Source organism: Dendrobates tinctorius, unplaced genomic scaffold (genome assembly GCF_039654945.1).
Source record: "Dendrobates tinctorius isolate UK_male_01 unplaced genomic scaffold, ASM3965494v1 ptg000018l, whole genome shotgun sequence".
NCBI lineage: Eukaryota > Metazoa > Chordata > Amphibia > Anura > Dendrobatidae > Dendrobates > Dendrobates tinctorius.
The window spans coordinates 11,085,316-11,110,280 of NW_027361686.1; the positions used below are offsets into that span (position 1 = coordinate 11,085,316).

The 24,965-nt window shown below is 43.2% G+C and overlaps 1 protein-coding gene across 4 annotated transcripts in view; it reads left to right on the top strand.

Annotated features, from left to right (window-relative positions):
* Positions 1 to 24,965, top strand: part of NLRX1 (NLR family member X1) — a 103,173-nt gene that overhangs the window by 18,125 nt on the left and 60,083 nt on the right. For 3 of the 4 annotated variants that reach the window (XM_073566458.1, XM_073566460.1, XM_073566461.1), the window contains 2 exons: positions 8,578 to 8,772; positions 8,852 to 8,940. In XM_073566458.1, coding sequence (XP_073422559.1) covers positions 8,618 to 8,772; positions 8,852 to 8,940 — 244 coding nt within the window. In that variant the 5' untranslated portion in view covers positions 8,578 to 8,617. Of the gene's footprint in view, positions 1 to 8,577; positions 8,773 to 8,851; positions 8,941 to 24,965 lie in introns of those variants that run through there. The other variant, XM_073566462.1, reaches the window with a different exon arrangement.

Sequence of the window (24,965 nt, forward strand, 5' to 3'; positions counted from 1 at the left end):
GAGATTATCGCTACAGGACTAGGTGTCTTGTGCCTTCTAGTCCAGTCGCACCCCCATCACTATACAATGACCACAGCTGCTAATCAGTGCTGTGAGCAGGGTGATATAGGGCACAGCATTCCCAGTTGCTGCAGTAAACCTGCCTTTATATCACAACTGCGGCACCCATTAACCTGAGTTATATATCGCTGGAATCAGGGTCTCTTTTCCTGCCTAAGGGTATGTGCACACGTATGCAGAAAATTTCTGCATAAAAACAGGACTCCTTCCCAGAAAACGTGCGTTTTTGCCGCGATTTTTTTCGCGCGTCCCCAGACACATAGAAAATAGCCAGAAATGCGGAATTTACCGCAAAATTAATGAGCATGCTGCGTTTTTAAAAAACGCATCAATATGCACAAAAAGTGCAAAATGCATTAAATTGAATGGGATTGCTTCTTTAAAGCGTTTTTTGAGTGGATTTTTTTGGTAAATCCGCGGGGAAAACGTGAAAAAAAACGCTGTGTGTGAACACAGCCTAATGCTGATGTCAGATTATGAAGCATATGCTTGCTTCTGAAATGTTGCCTTTACGGTTATGTTACCACAATGAACTTTTGCTGAGTTTTTGATGTTGCAGAATATCTGCACCTACTGTATTATTTAAATTAGGTTACTTGTGGTTTTTTATTGCGTTTTTAGCTCATTTATGATGGTGTGTTTTTGTTTCTTCTTGGTGTGTCGTGTTTTAAGTAACGTTGCTTTGTCTTTGATACTTCCTGGTGTTTGGCTTTGACAAAACTTTATTGACATACTTAGTAGTGAGGAGCAAACATGCTCGGATAAGGTGTTATCTGAGCATGCTTGGGAAATATATTCGAGTCACCGCAGCTGCATGCCTTGTGGCTGTTCGACAGCTGCAACACATATAGGGATTTTCATTTTTTAGGCAATCCATGCACATGTTGTGACTGTCATGCAGCCGCGGGGACTCGGAACATATTCTTTGAGCACCCTGAAGTCACTCGGTTAGCACCTTGTCCGAGCACGTTCGCTCATCACTAATACTTAGGTGCGAATAACATGCGTTTTTTTGCACTTAAGGAAAGTCTATGGGGAAATTCTGCATATAATTTCAATAGAAATCGACGTGTTGCGGATGTAACCCCTTCACGACCTTTGACGCCACATAGGCGTCATGAAAAGTCTCGCCAAAACGACCCATGACGCCTATGTGGCGTCATGACTTTACAGCCCCCCCTGCGGGTCGGGTGACCGGGGTCACTGAAAGGTCACCTGACCCGCAGATATAGGGGGCTTTGTTCTTCACCACAGGGGGCGTGGCTTCGCCCCCACGTGGCTACGATTGCTCTGATTGGCTGTTTCACTTTTAACAGCGATAGTAATATTTCATCAATGAAAATTGATGAAATATTACAATCCAGCCATGGCCGATGCTGAAATAGCATCGGACATGGCTGGAGACACTAAGTTAACCCCCACTGCCGACTGACGGCGCCGATTGGGCACCGACTGACGGCGGCGAACGGCCGCCGCTGTCACAATCTGCCCCCTTCCCTCCGCTCCCCTCCACCTTCCGATTCCCCCCCCCACGATACTCACTAACCCCCCCTGGCCGTCCCGGTGTCCCGCCGTCCGGCCGTCCCGGTCTATGGGCGCCGCCATCTTGGAAAATGGCGGGCGCATGCGCAGTGCGCCCGCCGGCATTTCCTGGTGGCAGATTAATTTTTTCATTTTGATCACTGTGATAAACTCTCACAGTGATCAAAATAAAAAAAAAAAGTAAATCACCGCCCCCCTTATCACCCCCCATAGGGACAAATAATAAAATATTTTTATTTTTCAATTAGGTTTAGAAATAGGGTTAGGGTTAGAAATAGGGCTTGGGTTAGGGGTGGGTTGGGGTTGGGATTAGGGTTAGGGTTGGTATTAGGGTTAGGGGTGTGTTGGGGTTATGATTAGGGTTTGGGTTGTGTTGGGGTTCGGGTTGAAGATAGAATTGAGGGGTTTCCAAACACGACATGGCGCCACCATTTATTCCAGCCAATTTTGCGTTCAAAAAGTCGAACAGTGCTGCCTCCATTCCGAGCCCCGACATGTGCCCAAACAGTGGTTTACCCCCACATATGGGGTATCAGTGTACTCAGGTAAAATTGCACAAGAACTTTGGGGGTCTAATTTCTCCTGTTACCCTTGGGAAAATTAAAAATTTGGGGGCTAAAAAAATTATTTTTGTGGAGAAAAAATTATTTTTTATTTTCACGGCTCTGCGTTATACACTTCTGTGAAGCACTTGGGGGTTCAACGTGCTCACCACTCATCTAGATTAGTTCCTTGGGTGGTCTAGTTTCCAAAATGGGGTCACTTGTGGGGGGTTTCCACTGTTTAGGTACATCGGTACATCAGTACATCAGGGGCTCTACAAACGTAACATGACGCCCGCAGATCATTCCATTAAGTCGACATTTCAAGACGTCACTACTTCCCTTCCAAGCCCCAACGTGTGCCCAAACAGTGGTCCCCCCCCCCCCCCCACTTATGGGGTACCAGCGTACTCAGGACAAACTGGACAACAACTTTTGGGGCCCAATTTATCTTATTACCCTTGTGAAAATAAAAAATAGTGGGCTAAAAATCATTTTTTGAGGGAAAAAATATTTTTTATTTTCACGGTTCTGCGTTATAAACTTCTGTGAAGCACTTGGGGGTTCAGAGTGCTCACCACACATCTAGATAAGCTCCTTAGGGGGTCTAGTTTCCAAAATGGGGTCACTTGTGGGGGAGCTCCAATGTTTAGGCACACAGGGGCTCTCCAAACACGACATGGTGTCCGCTAACGATTGGACCTAATTTTCCATTCAAAAAGTCAAATGGCGCTCCTTCCCTTCTGGGCCCTGCCGTGCGCCCAAACAGTGGTTTATGACCACATATGAGGTATCGGTGCACTCAGGAGAAATTGACCAACAAATTTTAGGATCCATTTTATCCTCTTGCACATGAGAAAATGAAAAAACTGAGGTTAGAAGAAAATTTTTGTTGGAAAAATTAAAACGTCCATTTTTTCCTTCCACGTTGCTTTAGTTCTTGTGAAGCACCTGAAGGGTTAATAATCTTCTTGAATGTAGTTTTGAGTAGCTTGAGGGGTGCAGTTTTTAGAATGGTGTCACATTTGGGTATTTTCTGCCACATAGACCCCTCAAAGTGACTTCAAATGTGAGGTGGTCCCTAAAAAAAAATGGTTTTGTAAATTTTGTTGTAAAAATGAGAAATCACTGGTCAACTTTTAACCCTTATAACTTCCTAACAAAAAAAATGTTGTTTCCAAAATTGTGCTGATGTAGAGTAGACATGTGGGAAATGTTATTTAGTAACTATTTTGTGTCACATCACTCTCTGGTTTAACAGAATAAAAGTTCAAAATTTGAAAATTGCGAAATTTTCAAAATTTTCCCCAAAATTTCCATTTTTGTCACAAATAAACGCAAAAATTATCGACCTAAATTTACCACTAACATGAAGCCCAATATGTCATGAAAAAACAGTCTCTCAGAATCGCTAGGATCCGTTGAAGCGTTCCTGAGTTATTACCTCATAAAGGGACACTGGTCAGAATTGCAAAAAATGGCCAGGTCATTAAGGTCAAAATAGGCTGGGTCATGAAGGGGTTAAAATGCGCATCGCAGGTGAGTTTACGCAGCGTTAAAGCGAAGCACAGTGGGCAGGAAATTTCTATAAATCCCATCCACTTTGCTAGAACTGCAAAAATACGCAGTGTCAAAAATGCACCAACAGCTCCTCATGGGAACCCAGCCTTATACTGCTTCATCCTTGCTTACACCACCTTGGTTGGCTAAAACACATGGTAAATATGGTGCCAGCCATAGAAGACACTATATTAGGTCAAGTTATGCCAGAATTATAGCTAATTTATGATGAATCTCCCCCAGTGTTTTTTTTTTTTTTGTGGCCAATGGCTCCATACATACATCACCTGATGAAACATGTTGTGGCACGTCAAGGCAGAAGAATTCTAGGTCACAACACCTTTTTTCGCTCACCCGAGAAGACTGGTCCAATTATGCTAATCATACTGATCAGAGTGTGATCCAGATTTTTAGGGGAGGAGAAAAAAAGTTTCTCCACCTTCTCTATATTATCAGTCTGTGAAAATTGGACCACACTTGGATGTCATCTTAGTGAGGTACAATTTTTTTTTTTTTTTTTACCCATGGACCCATAGAGTTGAATGGGTAGGTGCAATCTGATTCTCGGAGACAAATCGTGCATGTGAATTTTTCACGCTGTCCCATCTTCATATCCATTCTGTGTCCCTTTTTACACTATGCCCTCATACTACCCACCATGCTGCCCTCTTCAAACTATAACCACTCCTTACACTGTCTCCCAACACTGTATGATGGTCCCCACAGCCGCCCATACGGTATTATATACACAACCCCCCCAATATGGTCACTAGTACAGCACCCCATATATAGTATGATGTCCTCCACAAACCTCCATAAATAGTATGATGTCCAAAACAGCCCCCCAGGTATACTAAGATTATCCCCATGACTCTCTATAAAGTATTATGGCCCACAAACAGAAACCCAAACAATATGATATTCACTACAGCCCCCTATCCTGTATGGTCACCACAGACCCATATACAGAATGATCACCACATATATTTTGCGGCCTCCCTCTGCACAACCCCTCATTTCATGGCCCAAGCACACAACCCCTTATTTCATGGTTCCCTGCCCCCCTGCACAGCTCCTCAGTTTATTTTGCTAATCTGCACAACCCCTTGCCTATTTCCCCATCAGCACAGCCCCTCAGTTTGTACCCCCATCAGCACAGCCCCTCAGTTTATACCCCCATCAGCACAGCCCCTCAGTTTATACCCCCCATCAGCACAGCCCCTCAGTTTATACCCCCCATCAGCACAGCCCCTCAGTTTATACTCCCATCAGCACAGCCCCTCAGTTTATACCCCCCATCAGCACAGCCCCTCAGTTTATACTCCCATCAGCACAGCCCCTCAGTTTATACTCCCATCAGCACAGCCCCTCAGTTTATACCCCCCATCAGCACAGCCCCTCAGTTTATACCCCCCATCAGCACAGCCCCTCAGTTTATACCCCCCATCAGCACAGCCCCTCAGTTTATACTCCCATCAGCACAGCCCCTCAGTTTATACCCCCATCAGCACAGCCCCTCAGTTTATACCCCCATCAGCACAGCCCCTCAGTTTATACTCCCCATCAGCACAGCCCCTCAGTTTATACCCCTCATCAGCACAGCCCCTCAGTTTATACCCCCCCATCAGCACAGCCCCTCAGTTTATACCCCTCATCAGCACAGGCCCTCAGTTTATACCCCCATCAGCACAGCCCCTCAGTTTATACCCCCCATCAGCACAGCCCCTCAGTTTATACCCCTCATCAGTACAGGCCCTCATTTATACCCCCCATCAGCACAGCCCCTCAGTTTATACCCCCATCAGCACAGCCCCTCAGTTTATACCCCCCTCAGCACAGCCCCTCAGTTTATACCCCTCATCAGCACAGGCCCTCAGTTTATACCCCCCATCAGCACAGCCCCTCAGTTTATACCCCCATCAGCACAGCCCCTCAGTTTATACCCCCATCAGCACAGCCCCTCAGTTTATACTCCCCATCAGCACAGCCCCTCAGTTTATACCCCTCATCACCACAGCCCCTCAGTTTATACCCCCCCATCAGCACAGCCCCTCAGTTTATACCCCTCATCAGCACAGGCCCTCAGTTTATACCCCCATCAGCACAGCCCCTCAGTTTATACCCCCCATCAGCACAGCCCCTCAGTTTATACCCCTCATCAGTACAGGCCCTCATTTATACCCCCCATCAGCACAGCCCCTCAGTTTATACCCCCATCAGCACAGCCCCTCAGTTTATACCCCTCATCAGCACAGCCCCTCAGTTTATACCCCTCATCAGCACAGGCCCTCAGTTTATACCCCCCATCAGCACAGCCCCTCAGTTTATACCCCCATCAGCACAGCCCCTCAGTTTATACCCCCCATCAGCACAGCCCCTCAGTTTATACCCCCCATCAGCACAGCCCCTCAGTTTATACCCCCATCAGCACAGCCCCTCAGTTTATACCCCTCATCAGCACAGCCCCTCAGTTTATACCCCTCATCAGCACAGGCCCTCAGTTTATACCCCCCATCAGCACAGCCCCTCAGTTTATACCCCCATCAGCACAGCCCCTCAGTTTATACCCCCCATCAGCACAGCCCCTCAGTTTATACCCCCCATCAGCACTGCCCCTCAGTTTATACCCCCATCAGCACAGCCCCTCACCTCATTTTAATTCACCCCATCTGCACAGCCCCCCAGAATTTAAAATAAAAAAAGCTGGTACCTAATCCCAGCTCCCTCCACCGTCTCCTCTTCAGTGAAGTGCAGCAGTGGACGCTACATGGCACAATGACGTGACTGCACTGCGCCGTCCAGCGTCCTGTGTGCGCCTTCTCCATCAGGTTGCCGGTGATGCAGGGAAGTAAGCTGCTCCTCCACTCTGGCTCATTTGCGTCTGATACAACTGAGTGTGGGGGGGGGAGCGACGGCTGGGGAGCAGGCAGAGAGGGGGGTGAGCTCTGTCTGTGACTGACATCATTCTGCTCCGTGCCTGCATCCCTGCCGATACTCTGTGCTAAATGTCTGCGGCTGCTGGTAGATGTCGGGCAACCGCAGTCATTCATTTTATAGAGATAATTATTTTTGATTGTCTCATCTATTTATATGGATAAAGTTATGGATAAAGACAAGTAGCTTTGCACTTTCCATCGTGCTGTTGTATTGTGTACTGCTCATTGCTTAGACTACCAGCTACCTCTGCTATCTATCAGAAGTGGCCGGTGTCCTAGGCAAGCAGAGCTCCATTGCCTGCTTTAGGCTATGTGCACACGCTGCGGATTCACCCGCCGATTTGTATCGGCGGATCCGCAGGTAAAATGACCTGCGGATTGGCCAGCGGTTTTCCCCTGCGGTTTGACACCTGGACAATGGAATAGGTGGCAAACCGCAGCAGAATCCGCAGAAAGAATTGACGTCAATTCTTTCTGCAGATTCAAAGCCGCAGCTTTTCCGCAGTTGAAAATCCGCAGCATGTGCACAGCAGAATGTAAATCACATAGACTTACATTGTACTGTACACTGTCTGCAGAACTGCTGCAGATCCGCAGAGGCCAAATCCGCAGCGGATCCGTAGCAAAAACCGCAGCGTGTGCACATAGCCTTAGTCTGAGAGATTTTGCCCATCCTGCTCTGGCGTTGGCTGGGATTTGGCCAAACTTATTGCCCCCATTCTCCTCCAGTTCTTCATTATTGCCTGTGTTTGCAGCACTGAATATATGCAAATACCAATGAGAGCGATGAAATCCATCGGGCAGAGCAATGCACTGAGCCTCTTCCCCACACCAATCGTGCACGTACCACCTGAGTAGCATATTAGCTCGTATCCGGAAATTAAGAACTTGAGGTTGCATTTCTTTTTCACCATTTCACCTCGCTTGGCTTTTTTTTCCATTTTTCAGTTGATTGTATGGGAAGATGTACAGCTCATTCCTCAAAATCAAGCCCCCATTCAGTGCTGTGGACAGAAAAGTAAAATGAGATCTGGCTCTTTGCAAAATGGGAGGAAAATACAAAATGACAATTGGCTGCATTCTTTAGGTTAACCAATATCTGATTATGTATCCATATTCCTGCAGTCGTGGGTATACTTGCTTTTCATGGGTCTTGGAAATTGGGGAGACCACTTTGAAGATTAATGTTAATAAGTATTCTTATTGGCTGCTATTCGTCTATAAAGGGAATCTGTCAGCAAATTATTTTATATGTAACCTGAGAGAAGCATGAGGTAGGGACTGAGACCCTGATTCCATTCATCTGTCATATACTAGGCTTTGTGTTGTTTCAATAAAATTCTGTGTTTTATCAGCAGGAGATTATCACAGTAGGACTGGTTGTATTGTGATTTTTAGTCAAGTACTCTGTGTAACCCTGCCTCCACCACTGATTGCTATTCATCTTTAAAGGGAATCTGTCAGCAGATTATTTCCTATATAATCCGAGATGCAGCATGATGTAGGGGCAGAGATCCTATTTCCATTGATCTTTCACATTCTAGGCTGTTTCCATAAAATCAGTGTTCTATCAGCAGGAGATTATCACTGGGGGACTAGCTGTTTTGTGACTCCCAGTCAACTGCTCTGTGTAACCCTGCCTCCACCAATAAGTGGCTGCTTTCTGTCTCTGAACAGCATACACAGAAAGCTGCCAATCTGTGGTGTGGGCCGGGTTTTACAGAGCTCAGCACTTGGAGAACTGCTAGATCTGTAGCTGACAAAACTGTGATTATATCAGAATGACAGCATGCAGGCCAGTAAGTGACACATCACTGGAGTCAGGGTCTCTTACCCTACATTATGCTGCTCTTGTGTAGTACAGTAATTCTAATGTGTGATTCTGATTTATTTGTTTGCTTCTATGTATAAATATGGTAACTTCCTTGTATTTCCAGGTGTTATGTGTTGATAAATCTTCAGATCATCTGGGGAAACATGCAGTGCCATCGCTCAGTATCACAACTGAGTGTCTTGAGGCGAAGAAACTATGTTGTCCAGGAGAAGTTGTTACATGGTCTTCGTGCAGTCATGGGGCCACATAGGTGCCAGCAATATGTGTGTCACTCGGTTCTCAGTAAAGACGCCTACAGGTGAGGACCTGCATGTAGGACATTTTGGGATCCTGGAACGTGCCTTGTGCAATCTGTGGTTTTGTCTCTGTCTCTTTAGGTCTGATCGATCTGTGTTCCTCCTGTCAAAGTCACCTGGGATATTGTACAGTTTAACATCTCTGAGGAGTCAGAGCGGGACAGTAAAGGGTAAGAAAGCAAGCCTATGTCCATACCTTACTGCCGGGTAGAAGGAGTCATTTGTAAGAGGCATTAGTGAACATAGAATTGTAAAATATATGATAAATGTAAAAGGCACGGTCTGTTCTGTCATTGCTGGTTCACAGTCGTGCCTCGCCGGGAACCTTCTGTGGGTTCTGTTGCCTTTTTTGTCGCTGAGCAGTATAGTGCCCTTATGGATTCCTCACGGGTATTGTCAGACATGCCCTGGTGACGAGGTGATCGCACCGTTTCTCTGGTCGCTAGGTCAGGGTCACACCACATCTGATGTAGCCTCCTGAGCTGTGTAAGAAGAACTAGCACTCACACGTGAAGTTCATGTGTAGAGCCGCTCTCATAAAAAGCACTGCCTGTGTGCCACATATAGATAAAATAAGTGTATACAGAAATGAGGGTGCTAATAAAAACAGTACAAAACAAAATAATCAGATACCAAATGAATTTCAAATGGCACTTAGAACACATTGTATGAAAGACGCAGCCACATAATGGAGTTGTGTTCTTACTGTATAAGGGCAAACATGCCCCAACCTTCTTACATGGAGAAATAATTCTATGTTTGCCTCTTGAATGGTAAAATATGAGTAAAAGAAAGTATGAGCTGCTTATCTTACCTTCTTATCAAACAGATACTTACCTCGGCTGTTCATACTTTGTCTTGCTCATACTTCAGCATTCAAGAGGCAAAGATAAAAACATTTTTCCATCCAAGAAGGTTGCGGTACTTTTTACACGGTGGCTGAGTGGTTAATATTGCTGCTTTGTAGTGTCCGGTGTTCCCACCAAGCACAACGTCTGCAAGGAGTTTGTATGTTCTCCCCGTGTTTGCGTGGGTTTCCTTCAGGTTCTCTGGTCTCCTTCCACATTCCAAAGACATACTGATAGGGATGTAGGTTGTGAGCTCCATCGGGGACAGTGATGTCTGTAAGGTGCTGTGGAATTAATGGCGCAATATAAGTGAGATAAATAAATAAATGACAGATCCATATTACAGTAGGGACAACTCTATTAAAGGGAATCTGTCACCCTATTTTTCGCCTATCAGCTGCCGGCACTGCCATCAGGGGCTTATCTACAGCATTCTGTAAAGGCCCCTTTACATTTAGCGATGCACCAGCGATCCCTACAACGATACGACCCGGTCAGGATCGCTGGTGCATCGCTACGTGGTCGCTAGTGAGCTGCCAAACAGGCAGATCTCACTAGGGATGTAGTGACGCAGCAGAGGTCGTTACTTACCTTTTAGACGCGGCGATCCTGACGTCCTCCCGCCCGCGTCCACGCGTCGCTCGATCTCGCGCAATCAGCGACAGACAGCGGGGGAGCCGGTCGGAGGTAAGTATCACACATAGTGATATCTCTGCTGCGTCACAAAATCGGTGACACTTTAGCGATATCGCTATGTGTAAAGGCCCCTTAATGCTGTAGATAAGCCCCCGATATAACCTTAGAGATAAGAAAAAAAGATTATACTCATCCCGGCGTTCGGTCCGGTCCGATGGGTGTTGCGGTCCGGTCCGGTGCCTCCCATCTTCTAACGGTGACGTCCTCTTCTTTGCTGCCTGTCGTGGCTCCTGCGCAAGCGCACTGCTCTGCCCTGTTGAGGGCAGAGCAGAGTCCTGCAGTGCGCAGGCACCAGGAGAGGTCTGGCGCCTGCGCACTGCAGTATTCTGCTCTGCCTTCAACAGGGCAGAGCATTGCGCCTGCACAGTAGCCACGACAGGCAGCAAAGAAGAGGACGTTACCGTTAGAAGAAGGGAGGCGCCTAACCGCAACACCCATTGGACCACGACCGGACTGCCCCCCCCCCCCCTCCGGTGAGTATAATCTAACTCTTTTTTCTTATCTTTCAGGTTACATCGGGGGCTTATCTACAGCTTTACAGAATGCTGTAGATAAGCCCCTGATGGCGGTGCCGGCAGCTGATAGGCGAAAAATAAATATCATACACTTTAATGTCTACATAAAGTAATTTGAAAATCATTTGGTATCTGATTATTTAGCTTTGAAAAGTTTTTGTATCTGCGCAGATGTATGTGTGCTTGTGTGTGTATATATGTGTGTGTGTGTGTGTGTGTGTATGTGTATGTGTATGTATATATATATATATATATATATATATATATATATATATATATATATATATATATATAAAATATATACTAGCTGAAGAGCCCGGCGTAGTAACCAACTGTGGTTAGTTATATCAAATTATAATGATTATATTGCACATAAAAACATTTCATATCATATATTCAACACTACTGATTTGCAACACAAGTTAACTAAACGATTACCCAAGTATTGATAGTATTTTATTTTCAACTCATTCAAGATTTTTGGTTGTTCCTTTCGGTGCAAAGATGAACAGATTTTTGGCAGTTCCAACTCTTGAACAGACCACGTAAAGTTGACCATGAGATAAGCATGGAGATTGCAAATCGATCCCTACTACTTTCAAGGACTGTCCCTGAGCATTGTTTAATGGACATTGCAAATAGCAGTTGAACTGGAAACTGGAGACGTTTAAAATAAAAAAACAAATCAGATGAAATGAGTGGAATTCTTGGCATGAAAATGTCCTCTCATGTGGCACATCCTGTTTCTAAGCTGTGTATCTAACCCTATCCTGTGTGATAATGTCTGCTGAGCTGTGTACTATGCCCAGGCAACGCCGGGCTCATCAGCTAGTGTGTGTGTGTATGTATGTATGCATGTATGTACAGTGGGGAAAAAAAGTATTTAGTCAGTCAGCAATAGTGCAAGTTCCACCACTTAAAAAGATGAGAGGCGTCTGTAGTTTACATCATAGGTAGACCTCAACTATGGGAGACAAACTGAGAAAAAAAAATCCAGAAAATCACATTGTCTGTTTTTTTTTCATTTTATTTGCATATTATGGTGGAAAATAAGTATTTGGTCAGAAACAAGCAATCAAGATTTCTGGCTCTCACAGACCTGTAACTTCTTCTTTAAGAGTCTCCTCTTTCCTCCACTCATTACCTGTAGTAATGGCACCTGTTTAAACTTGTTATCAGTATAAAAAGACACCTGTGCACACCCTCAAACAGTCTGACTCCAAACTCCACTATGGTGAAGACCAAAGAGCTGTCAAAGGACACCAGAAACAAAATTGTAGCCCTGCACCAGGCTGGGAAGACTGAATCTGCAATAGCCAACCAGCTTGGAGTGAAGAAATCAACTGTGGGAGCAATAATTAGAAAATGGAAGACATACAAGACCACTGATAATCTCCCTCGATCTGGTGCTCCAAGCAAAATCCCACCCCGTGGGGTCAGAATGATCACAAGAACGGTGAGCAAAAATCCCAGAACCACGCGGGGGGACCTAGTGAATGAACTGCAGAGAGCTGGGACCAATGTAACAAGGCCTACCATAAGTAACACACTACGCCACCATGGACTCAGATCCTGCAGTGCCAGACGTGTCCCACTGCTTAAGCCTGTACATGTCCGGGCCTGTCTGAAGTTTGCTAGAGAGCATTTGGATGATCCAGAGGAGTTTTGGGAGAATGTCCTATGGTCTGATGAAACCAAACTGGAACTGTTTGGTAGAAACACAACTTGTCGTGTTTGGAGGAAAAAGAATACTGAGTTGCATCCATCAAACACCATACCTACTGTAAAGCATGGTGGTGGAAACATCATGCTTTGGGGCTGTTTCTCTGCAAAGGGGTCAGGACGACTGATCCGGGTACATGAAAGAATGAATGGGGCCATGTATCTTGAGATTTTGAGTGCAAACCTCCTTCCATCAGCAAGGGCATTGAAGATGAAACGTGGCTGGGTCTTTCAACATGACAATGATCCAAAGCACACCGCCAGGGCAACGAAGGAGTGGCTTCGTAAGAAGCATTTCAAGGTCCTGGAGTGGCCTAGCCAGTCTCCAGATCTCAACCCTATAGAAAACCTTTGGAGGGAGTTGAATGTCCGTGTTGCCAAGCGAAAAGCCAAAAACATCACTGCTCTAGAGGAGATCTGCATGGAGGAATGGGCCAACATACCAACAACAGTGTATGGCAACCTTGTGAAGACTTACAGAAAACGTTTGACCTCTGTCATTGCCAACAAAGGATATATCACAAAGTATTGAGATGAAATTTTGTATCTGACCAAATACTTTTTTTCCACCATAATATGCAAATAAAATGAAAAAAAAACAGACAATGTGATTTTCTGGATTTTTTTTTCTCAGTTTGTCTCCCATAGTTGAGGTCTACCTATGATGTAAATTACAGACGCCTCTCATCTTTTTAAGTGGTGGAACTTGCACTATTGCTGACTGACTAAATACTTTTTTTCCCCACTGTGTATATGTATATATATATATATATATATATATATATATATATATATATATACATACATACATACATACATACATACATACATACATACATACATACATACATACATACATCTGCGCAGATACAAAAACTTTTCAAGGCTCTTCAGCTAGTGTATGTGTGTGCATATATATATATATATATATATATATATATATATATATATATTAATTATGTTGTGGATTATTTGATCTATTTTCTAGATAGCAGCTTTAGAACGTTATGTGATGTATTGGAGGTACGGTGCGGTTGCTCTTGTGTTTTCACCTGTACACTACAGATCACACATTGTAACTTCTACTTCCATGAGTCATTGCTCAGCCATCTTATCATTATCATGTCTTATGCTTTAACATTCTTCACATGGTTTCTGACAACCGGTCTGTGTAATTTTCATCTTGGTTGGTGATGCCAAAAAGAAGAAATATAGAAGAAATATAGAAGCTGAGGTGCTAGCTGGTCCTAATCCATGTATCAGTAGTAATTTCATCATTAACCCTTGAAAGGCAAGCTTTAGCAGCATGGAAATGTATTGATCTGGCAGGTCTGTACATTATTTCTTACTAGTGTTCTTGTTCCTATGATTGAAATGCAGTCAGTAACTCTTTCACTGCCAAAGGTTTCTCCACATGTTTCTCCTCTGGTAGCCAGGATCATTTTCTAACGATTGACAAGAAAAAATAAAACCTAGATTATTAAATCATACATGGTTATTAATGCCCAATACCTAAATGTTCTCTGAAAGTAGACACTTGGCACATTGTCACAATGCCACCCCACACTTTATACACACAAGCAGTTTTGTTTCAAAGTCAAGTATTACTGAATAAATACATAAAAATTGATATTCATAGATACTAGTAGCTAAAGGGTATGACCCAAACAGATATACCACAAATCCTTGAAGTATGTTTTAATTAGTAAATCTTGCAATAATAATAATTTCCACAATTGGATGTGTATAAATAAAATGTTCCTGTGCTGAGATAATCTTATACATGTGCCCCTGCTGTGTACTGTGTAATGGCAGTGTCTGACCGTGCAGGTTTCAAATTTCAAAAAACTGACCGTCACATCCAAGCATAAACTAAATGTGAACAGGTGCTTAACCTAGAGTCACCAACTCGTATACACTGAAACAAAATAGGAAGCACTCTGTAGTGCCATAGTATACAAACATGAAATATGAAAAATGAATTGAATTACTTCATTAGAGATATGAAAAATTGAGAAAGCTTAGACTGAAATCTATATCTCTGTGGAGGGGTAGATATAGATTTCAGTCTAAGGAGAGGATTTACAAAGGTTCCCATACCGATGAAGACTTTAGTCTAAGTGAGAATTGGCTTTAGGTTAGGGTCCTGGAAAAGGAGAAACGCCTTACCGTGGCTTCCAGGTACTCGTAAATTGGCCATTTTATGCGCTAAGCTTTCTCAATTTTTCATATTTCTAATGCAGTTCATTTTTCATATTTCATGTTTGCATGCTATGACGCTACAGAGTGCTGCATTTTTTGTTTGTCTGACCGTGCAGGAACATGTTCTAATCATACCACAGCTCCTGGGCGGGAATCAAAAAGTATACAGATATTACAGCACGGGATCACAAATAATTGTTTCTTTGAGTTAAGACATATTTTAAAAACAGGGAGAGAAATGTTTTATCTCACAGAATGTATCAGCTGTGATCCCCTGCTGTAATATCTGTATACTCTTTTCTTTTCTCCCCCCTCTGCTCAGGAGCTGTGGTATGATCAGACCATGTGCCTGTCAGACACTGCCATTACACAGTACACAGCATGTATAAGATTATCTCAGCACAGGAACATTTTATTTATACACATCCAATTGTGGAAATTATTATTATTCCAAGATCTATTGATTAAAATTAATTTTAAAATGAACTTTACCTCTGAGTTCTATGTCTACATTTTATATATCTTTATAAAATCATCAGAACTGGAAAGACAAAGGCCTAATTCATGAAGTCTGGCGATTCATGAAGGGGCATGTTGGAATAACATGTGCCAAACTGATTAAGAGAAGCACGCCATTTTATGAATTTGATGCATCTTGTCAGTAGCATGCGTCTCTCCAGAAATGTTACTCATACAGTCACAGTTGTCTGTGGTCACTTCAATTACAGCAAAAGGTGTTGTTGTTGTTTGTTTTGTTTTCATTTTAAAAAAAAAAAAAAAAGAAAAAATGTTGGAATCACCCTCTTTTCCCCCATTAAAAATTAAGACATGAAAAACAATACACGTATGTGCTATTGCTGTGTGTGTAAAAGTCTGATTTATGAAGATGTAAAATTAATTAACCCAATCAGTAAGTGGCAGAATTAGGAAAAAATCAAACCAGCCAAAAGTGTTTTTCAGACTCCGCAACAGCACACACACAAAAAAAGTAATATGAGGCTATGAAACCATTGTCTCTAACCCCAAATGGTATGAATGACATCTCCTCACAACTCCATCACCTGAAGACTGAAAATGTTAATTCTCTCAGAAAATAGTGAGGGAAGCAATTTTTTTTTTTACAAATTTCCGATATAGCTTTCACCACTCAAATAACCCACATGCCTCGTCGTTTTTTTTTATCACAAGAACCATACTGACCCGGGGAATCATATTTAAAGGTCGTATTTGCTGTATAATGAACACTGTAAATAAAAAATCAAAAAGAAAATTAAGAAATTGCACGTTTTATAGTATTTTGTCGCCGTTGGAATTTTTTTTACCAAACTTCCAGTACATTACACGAATAAATGGATGGTGTCCTTCACAAGTACAACTCGCTCCGTAAAAAAACAAGCGTTTATACAGCTCAGCTATTTCAATGCAAGAATAAAAAAAATGATGGCTCTCGGAAAAAGGGGAGGGAAAAGAAAGTGCAAAAAAACGGAAAATCTGCATGTCGAGAAGGGGTTAAAACAGATAGTAGTAGCACACATCATAGACTACAAGAAACAATTTATGGTGAGCACCAAAAATCCCTTTTATTTTTTATTGCGGGGCCCTCGCAGATGTAAACCTGCGTACTCCAGCCTGCTATTTGATGACCAAAGTCAGCTCAGCCTTGGATAATTGCTGCGTCGTGGTAATGTTATCATAAACTGTTAGATCACATTGTGACCCGGCATACATTTATTTAGACCTTCTCATTTTTGGAACTTTGAGAAACTTTTATTTTTAGGGCTCATACTCACTTGCGAGAGACTCACATGATTCTCGCACGAAAACCCGGCGCTGCCGCCGACACTCGGACCGGTTCGTGCGGCTACATAGAAATACATGTAGCCACGTCCTCCGGTGCTAGTGCCGTTGGCAGTGCCGGGTTTTCGTGCGAGAATCATGTGAGTCTCTCGCAAGTGAGTATGAGCCGTTAAGGGGCTAATTCAGTTCTTAAATGCCTTTGAGAGACCTATAAATGATCCCCTCCACCCTCAAGTTACACCATTATTTTAAATGCACCACTTATAATATTCAAAGTAGTGTTTAGGAAGTTTAACTCTTTTGACGCTTTACATGATAACTCAAAATTAGGTGAATAAATGAAAAATTCCTCTTTTGCCATTACAATGTAGTTTTGGCTCAAATTTTCATTTCCAAAAGGAGTACATCCACCTGCCCCAGATGTTTTTGCAGTTTTTTTCTGAGTATGGAAATACCTTGTATTTCTTGGTATACAAAACAGGAGGATAAAATGCTAAATACCTTCAGATCACCCAAATATCTCCAGGTAAATGGCATTTCTGTATGTGACCGGTTGTCATTAAAAATATTTTTCTTCTCACCATATTTTGGGAGACCTACGGTAACCTTTTTTTTTTTTTTATTCTCTTGACAGCTGTTTGAGGGATTATTTTTTACAGAAACATTTTAAGTTTATGTTAGTACCATTATAAGGTATATATGATGTTTTGTTAGCTTTTTATGCCATTTTTTGTAAAGCAAGGTGACGTAAAAACAGCATTTTTTATTATGTTTTTACGGCAGGATAAACATTATCCTCTTTTCATAGTTTGCTTCGCTAAGAAACAGCCATATCAAATATGCATAGTTTATCAATAAAATCAAAATAGTAAAACAACAACTTATGGTTTATTTGTTGCCATATTGTAAGATACCTTTTATGTGAGAGATTTTTTTGTGATTAATTGTATTAGTATAATTTATAGGTCCATGACGCCTTATGATCGTCCTTTTTTTTTTTCAAATTTCTATGCAAAACGGTCATAAAGCAGCAATTCAAGCTGTGATTCCTGTCTGTTTTTTTAAGGTCAGGATCAGACTTGTGAGAAACTCGGATGAGTTTCACACGTCAATACCCAGCACTCTGATCGGAGCGTTCAGCTGCATAGAAATACATTCAGCTGAACGCTCTGATCCGAGTGTCAGTGACAGTGCCGGGTATTGAGATGTGAGACTCATCCAAGTTTCTCACAAGTCTGACCCCGACCTAAAGCTGAGAATTGCTCCTCTATCAGTGAACGAGCCTGATATATGGCCGTTAGCAGCCAGGACTTTTCTCCTATGTCTTTGGCAACTGAATGGACACCACCGTGCAAAGACAGAAGTGGCACAGAACAGACCAAAAGTTTGGACACACCTTCTCATTCAAAGAGTTTTCTTTAATTTCATGACTATGAAAATTGTAGATTCACTCTGAAGGCATCAAGACTATGAATTAACACATGTGGAATTATATAATTAACAAAAAAGTGTGAAACAACTGAAAATATGTCTTATATTCTAGGTTCTTCAAAGTAGCCACCTTTTACTTTGATTACTACTTTGCATACTCTTGGCATTCTCTTGATGAGCTTCAAGAGGTAGTCCCCGGAAATGGTTTACACTGCACAGGTGTGCCCTGTCAGGTTTAATAAGTGGGATTTCTTGCCCTATAAATGGGGTTGGGACCATCAGTTGTGTTGTGCAGAAGTCTGGTGGATACACAGCTGATAGTCCTACTGACTAAACTGTTAGAATTTGTATTATGGCAAGAAAAAAGCAGCTAAGTAAAGAAAAACGAGTGGCCATCATTACTTTGATGTTTCTCCATAAATGTATATTGCTATTCACAAAGCCCCTGACAATTTCCAATCTGTGCACCCCATGTCAGACTGTGTACAGACACGCTATTCACAAGGGGAACGTTAACGCACAGAAGTGGTGCAGCATTCTGAGAAATGGTGCTCCGCATTGTGTTTCATGAGGAAAAAAAGATGCAGATATCAGGAGAGGAGACAGGACAGGTTGTCTACCGACAAAGTACGTCCTGCGCTGATGTCGGGGTGAAAATTTTCATTTCACGCTCCTCAGCATTCAGTAATGAACACTGCGTGTGCTCCCAGAGCAAGAAGAAATTAATGGGCATGTGGCCGGCCTGAGTACCGTGTTTCCCCGGAATCTGCTTGCGGGCCGTAAATGGCCCCATGGGCCTGAGGTTCCCCATCCCTGCTCTATGGCGTGTTTTAATGTGTGACCTATTATACGGTACAATGTGCACTGTAGCTGGTTTCCTGTTTTAGCTCTGCTGTAGTTATTACAGGAGCCACACGTCTGCAGGGTATAAAAAACCTCACATTGGGAACTATAATATGGTACATATATACAGGCTGTAAAATAGATGAACCTTTGGACGACTGCATTGCCTACAAGTATGTGCTGATCTTCAGGATAACGCATTGGTATTCAGATGTCTCAATATCATAAAAATAGAGTTGAAATGTGCACAGATCGGACGTTTCTGAATGTTTTATTCCCAATTCTGTGCACAGGGTAAAGGCTGATTAATAAACAGAGGGAATTTAAGTGTGAGGTGGGGATACTCATTGGGGATACTTTGTGTGTGCGTTCACATGTGCCTTTTTGATAGTTTTTTTTTTAATCCCTTCCTGACGAGCCAGAATAGTACATAACTGTCCGGTGCCGGTGTATGAAGCTAACTTAGGAACTGAACCCTCACCATACTAGGAGATGCCAGCTGCGATACACAGACGTTATTTACTTGTAACAGCAGCAACCAGAGCTAGCTCCGATCTCTGCTGTTTGACCATTTACATGCTGCTGTCAATCAAAAACATTATTTAAATAGCGTGATCATCAGTGCATACATGCAGCAACTTCCCTCCCACCCACAATGTGATTGCAGGGTGCCAGTGGGTTGTCATTAGCAGCATCACTTGCTGAAGTCTTCCTTGGCAGCCATCTTAGTTATCCTAAGTCTATTCTATTGCCTAGAATCAAGAGAACGCTATCTTAAGTATATACAGTAACACAATAGCATTTCAGGATATAGATCAAGTGATTGCAGGGTCATCAAAATATTACCCCGTATGGGTAAACGCCGTTAAAGAAAAAAATTGAAGCGCCAAAATTGTGGAAATTGTTTGTTACCCAACCTCCCTAAAAAATATAATAAAAAGAGGACATAACGTCTTATGTACACCAAAATGGTAAGAGAAATGTTGTTTTACCTCGCTAAAAAAAAATCCAAGCCCTCACACAGATCCATCAACAGAAAAATATAAACCATTTTTTTTGTTAATCTTACTAATAATCTACTAACAATTTTTCTATGTACTAATCTAGACAATCATGTTGCCGGGTTCTTTGTACAGAACAATAAACACCGTAAAAACAAAACCCAAAAAACAATGGCATAATCATAGTTACATACCATAGTTATATAGGCTGAAAAAAGAATCTGGTCCATCACCTTTCTCCACCAATTATACATTCTTTGTCACTAAGTTATCTATAATCCACAATGCCATTTCTGAGGAAATCCTCCAGCCCTTTTTTGAAAGCTGTTATAGTGTCGGCCATTACTACCTCTTGTGGTCGGCTTTCCACAGTCTGACTGTTCTAACTGTAAAGAATCCTTTCCTATTTAGCTGCCTTTACTCCACCTGTAATGAGTGCCCCTTGATCCCCAGGGTGGTCCTTGGAAGGAATAAGTCATGTGCCATCCTTTATATTGACCATACATATATTTATACATGTTAATGAGATCCCCTCTGAGGCGTCTTTTTTCCAACCTGTCATATGAGAGGATTTCTGTCCCTTGTAGTAATCTAGTTGCCGCCTTTGAACGGACCATAATTCCCGAATATCCTTTTTAAAATATCACGCCCAAAACTGGATCCCATATTCTAGATGTGGCATCACCAGTGATGGGTTGGGATCGTGGGATTTTCTCTCTATACACCCTAAAATCTTGTTTGCTTTTGAGGCTGCTGCTTGACATTGAGTACTGCTGCTCAGATTACTTGTAACCAGAATACCCAAGTCCTTCTCCTGTTCTGTAGTCACGAGGATTGTCCCATTTAATGTATATGCAGCAGTAGGATTACTCCGTCCCAGATGCATTACTCTACATTTATCTACATTAAACCTCATTTGCCAAATGTTTGCAAATTCAGACATCTTATCCAGATCGTTTTGCAATATTATAATGTCAAGGTCATAGTTTGGTGTCATCAACTGGGTGTTCCACACTATTAAGCAGGCCAGAGTTTTCAAGTAACATGGGAAAGAAAAAGGATCTCTCTGTTGCAGAAAAGCATCAAATAGTGCAATGCCTTGGTCAAGGGATGAAAACATTAGATATTTCCTGAAAACATAAGCGTCGTACTGTTAAGAGATTTGTGGCTGATTCTGAGCACAGACGTGTTCGGGCTGATAAAGGCAGAATGAGGAAGGTTTCTGTCAGGCAAGTTCATCGGATTAAGAGAGCAGCTGCTAAAAAGCCATTACAAACCAGCAAACAAATATTTGAAGCTGCTGGTGCCTCTGGAGTCCCTCGAACCTCAAAGTGTAGGATCCTTCAAAGGCTTGCTGTGGTGCATAAACCTACTTTTTGGCCACCCTTAAACAGTGCTCACAAGCAGAAACTGTTGCAGTTGCCCCAGACATACCTGAAGACTAATTTTCAAACAGTCTTGTTTAGGCTACTTTCACACATCAGGTTTTCGGCGTCAGGCGCGATCCGGCGTCGTGCCAGAGCGCCGGATCCGGCAAATATTTCCTAAAACCGGATGTGACGGATCCGTTTTTCTGCCGGATCTGTCTTGTTCTTGACAGACAAAACCGGATCTGTCTCATCCGGTTCATCCGTTTTTCGATCCGTTTTTCGACGGATTACGCCGGATCCGGTTTTTAAAAACACCCCTTGTGGCCTTCCGAACGGGATTGGCTACTGGAAAACTATATATAGCGTGTTCCTACAGCCCTTCTTTGACAGATTGTAGAGGAGAAAGTGCAGGTTGGAGAGAAGAGCAAGTTACTGGCGAAGATGGATGTTGTCATTGGAAATATTTTGAAGAATTTGGCGGATTTTACAGCGGAGGCGAATCGTTTGAGGGTGATTGTTCTGGAGAAGGAGAGAGCGAGACAGCAGCGCATCAGGCATCGTAGACGACGTTTGTGGATCCACCCCATCACAGCCAAGAGAATGACGCGTGGGGTCTATTCTACACTCTGCATGGACCTTCGACGAAACCCGGATACATTTTTTGGATATGTTCGGATGAAAATGGAGAATTTTGATTACTTGGTGGAGCGCATTGCACACCTCATAAGAAAAGCAGACACCTATTGCCGCTTCTCCGTTTCACCCGCAGAGCGTCTGATGATGTCTTTAAGGTAAGCCACATTTATTGGATATGCTCGCATCAGAGCACACTTTCACTGCAATCTTGTTGGTGGTAGTTTGTATCTCCAAGTGTTATAGCTGAGTTTTGGTATGTAATGCTGTGATTTAAAACTAATTGATTGTTTTTTAATTCCCCACAGATTTCTTGCAACTGGAGAATCCCTTTCGGCACTGCATTTCCAGTACAGACTCGGGATTTCCACCATATCTGGAATAGTGAAGTACACATGCCGTGCACTGTGGGACTCCTTAGCTGAAGAGTTTTTACCAGAGCCCACAACAGAGAGGTGGATTGAAATTTCAGAAAAGTTTCAACAGATATGTCAGTTTCCCAACTGCTTGGGCGCTGTGGACGGGAAACATATCCGCATTGTAAAGCCAGCCGGATCGGGATCGGAATATTTCAATTACAAGAAATATTTTTCAATTGTCCTCATGGCCATCGCTGACGCGGAATACAAATTTATTGCTGTTGATATTGGGGCCTATGGCCGCTCCAATGACTCTCAAGTTTTCAAACTGTCTGCCATGGGGCGTAAACTGTATGGAAACACCTTCCAGTTCCCACCCCCTAGACCGCTGCCGCAAACATCTGGTCCACCTATGCCATTTGTCTGTGTAGGGGATGAAGCCTTCCAGCTGTCAGAACACCTTTTGAAACCGTACGGTAGCAGAGGATTGTCAAGAACAAAACGCATTTTTAATTACCGCCTCACAAGAGCAAGAAGAATGGTTGAATGTACCTTTGGTATTCTGACAGCCAAATGGCGGGTCCTATTGACTGCGATCAACCTCAAGACAGATACTGTGGACGAGGTGATCAAAGCTTGCATGGTACTCCACAATTTTGTTATCTGCAAGGAACCCATTTCCATTGAGGACACCTCTGAAGAAACCACCTTGCAAGATTACCATGACATTACCACTAGAAGTTCTGTGACGGTTTCAGTAATGAGGGACAATTTTGCACTATACTTTATGTCACCTCAAGGCAGAGTACACTGGCAGGATGACAGAGTGTGAAAGATTTGTGCCCTTAACCAAACTTGTGTACCTTCTGTACCAACAGTATATACCTTTGCCAACCAAAGTTGGCTATCTTGTCATGGTCTTACTATTTTTAGCTTTAGGCCACAGGTGTGTACCTGGTTGTGTTTTATGCAAAGTATTTCACCTTTTAACAAAAGTTGTGTACATTGTTAGGAAATCACCAACAATAAACACAACTTTTTAGGTGAAATACTTTGCTTCAAACACAACCAGGAACACAACTGTGGCAAAAAGCTAAAATTTACCCACAGTTATATACCTAGTTTTGAAAACCATTTTAACTTTTAAATACCCTGTATTTAACCTTTTTGGCCGCAGAAAGAAATGACAGACAACCAGTGTAAAATAATTTAACTTTTATTGAAAAATGTTTTTTTTAGTAAACTGTTTTTAAATTTTAATAAACTTTTTTAATAAAGCTTTGAAACCATAAAACTGGTCATTTTTATTAAAATACACACATATTATAAATCTGTGTAGTGTGGGGTGGAAATACTGCTGGAGGGGCTGCGGGACACTTCGACACTGGGAGTGTGGAGAGAGGACTGGGATCGTGGTGGGGAAGGAACAGTTAGAGGTGAAGGTGTGGAAAAAGCTACAGAATGGGTGGACATGTGGGAGGCAGAAGAGGTGGTGTGCGGTGGAGTGGAGGGTTGGGCAGGGACTGTAGGAGCAGATGATGTTGATGGCAAGTTGTATGGGGAAGGAGTTTGGTATGGGGCAGGTTGCTGGAAGTGGGGAGGTTGCTGGTACTGGGGAGGTTGCTGGTACTGGGGAGGTGGATGGTATGTAATAGGAGGGGGAGGATGGAAAGTGGCTGGAGGGGGTGCAGGTGGAGGAACTACTGGGGTGGGAAGAGGAGGTTGGGAGGTAATGTGCTGGAGAGCACGTGGCATGAATGCATTACATGCATCTGCTGGGTAGGAGATAGCGTTTCCATGCGCTCCACAACAGACCTGAAAAAGGTGTGGTTTGGCGAAGATCTTGCTTCTGAATGCATGGTTTGCAGAAGTGTCTTCACCTCCAGAATGCTGGAGTTGATCTGCTGTAAGCCTGCGGAGATTTGCTCTGACAAGACTTTTAGACAGTTATGGAAAGATGCATTCAGATGCAAGAACTCTGGCGCATAAGTCTTTTCCTGACCCCTCTGCCGCTGCCGCCCAGTACCCGCAGGTGTACTAGAGGTGGCAGGGGCAGAAAGGTGGGGTAAAGGGAAAGCGATCTCCTCACCAGCAGCTTCATGTAATGTAGGCGGCCACGATGCTCCTGTGCTGGTGGATGGGACAGAGGGGTCGAATGTGTGGGAAGGCTGTTAAGGTGCAGATGTACCGGGGCGGTCGAAGTGTCCCTCGGTGCCGGTCTCCTCAGGGATCGCCTCAGAAGGGTCCAACCGTGCAGGCTCCCGAGTGCTGCTCACCGTGCTGTGGAATAAAGAGAAAAAAAAACAATTAAAAAAGTGACATGGCATGGCCCTGGCTGAAAAAAAATTGTTACATCTAAACATTTTTTTTCACATGTGGTGTGTAATATTTACCTTCTGGTGACCATTGTATCCCGGAGGAATGACAGGGCTTGTGCGTACTTGTACTTGCTCCTGCGTCCTCCAGATCCACTCGGGGCCCGCATCTCTTTATTGAACTCCTTCTTGAAACGATCCCTCACAGACCGCCACCGCTTCACAATTCTGTCCCCTGAAACGAGAAAGGAGTGGTTAGTATACAACATCAGTGTTTCCCAAACTCCAGTCCTCATGGTCCCCAGGGGTCATGTTTTCAGGATTTCCATAGTAAATAGAAATCCTGAACACATGATCCGTGGGGACCACGAGGACTGTTGTTCGGGAAACACTGGTTTACATCAAGCAACCGGTACTGTATATACTTACGCTCTTTAATCTGGGCCCGAGCATCGAGGTCCTC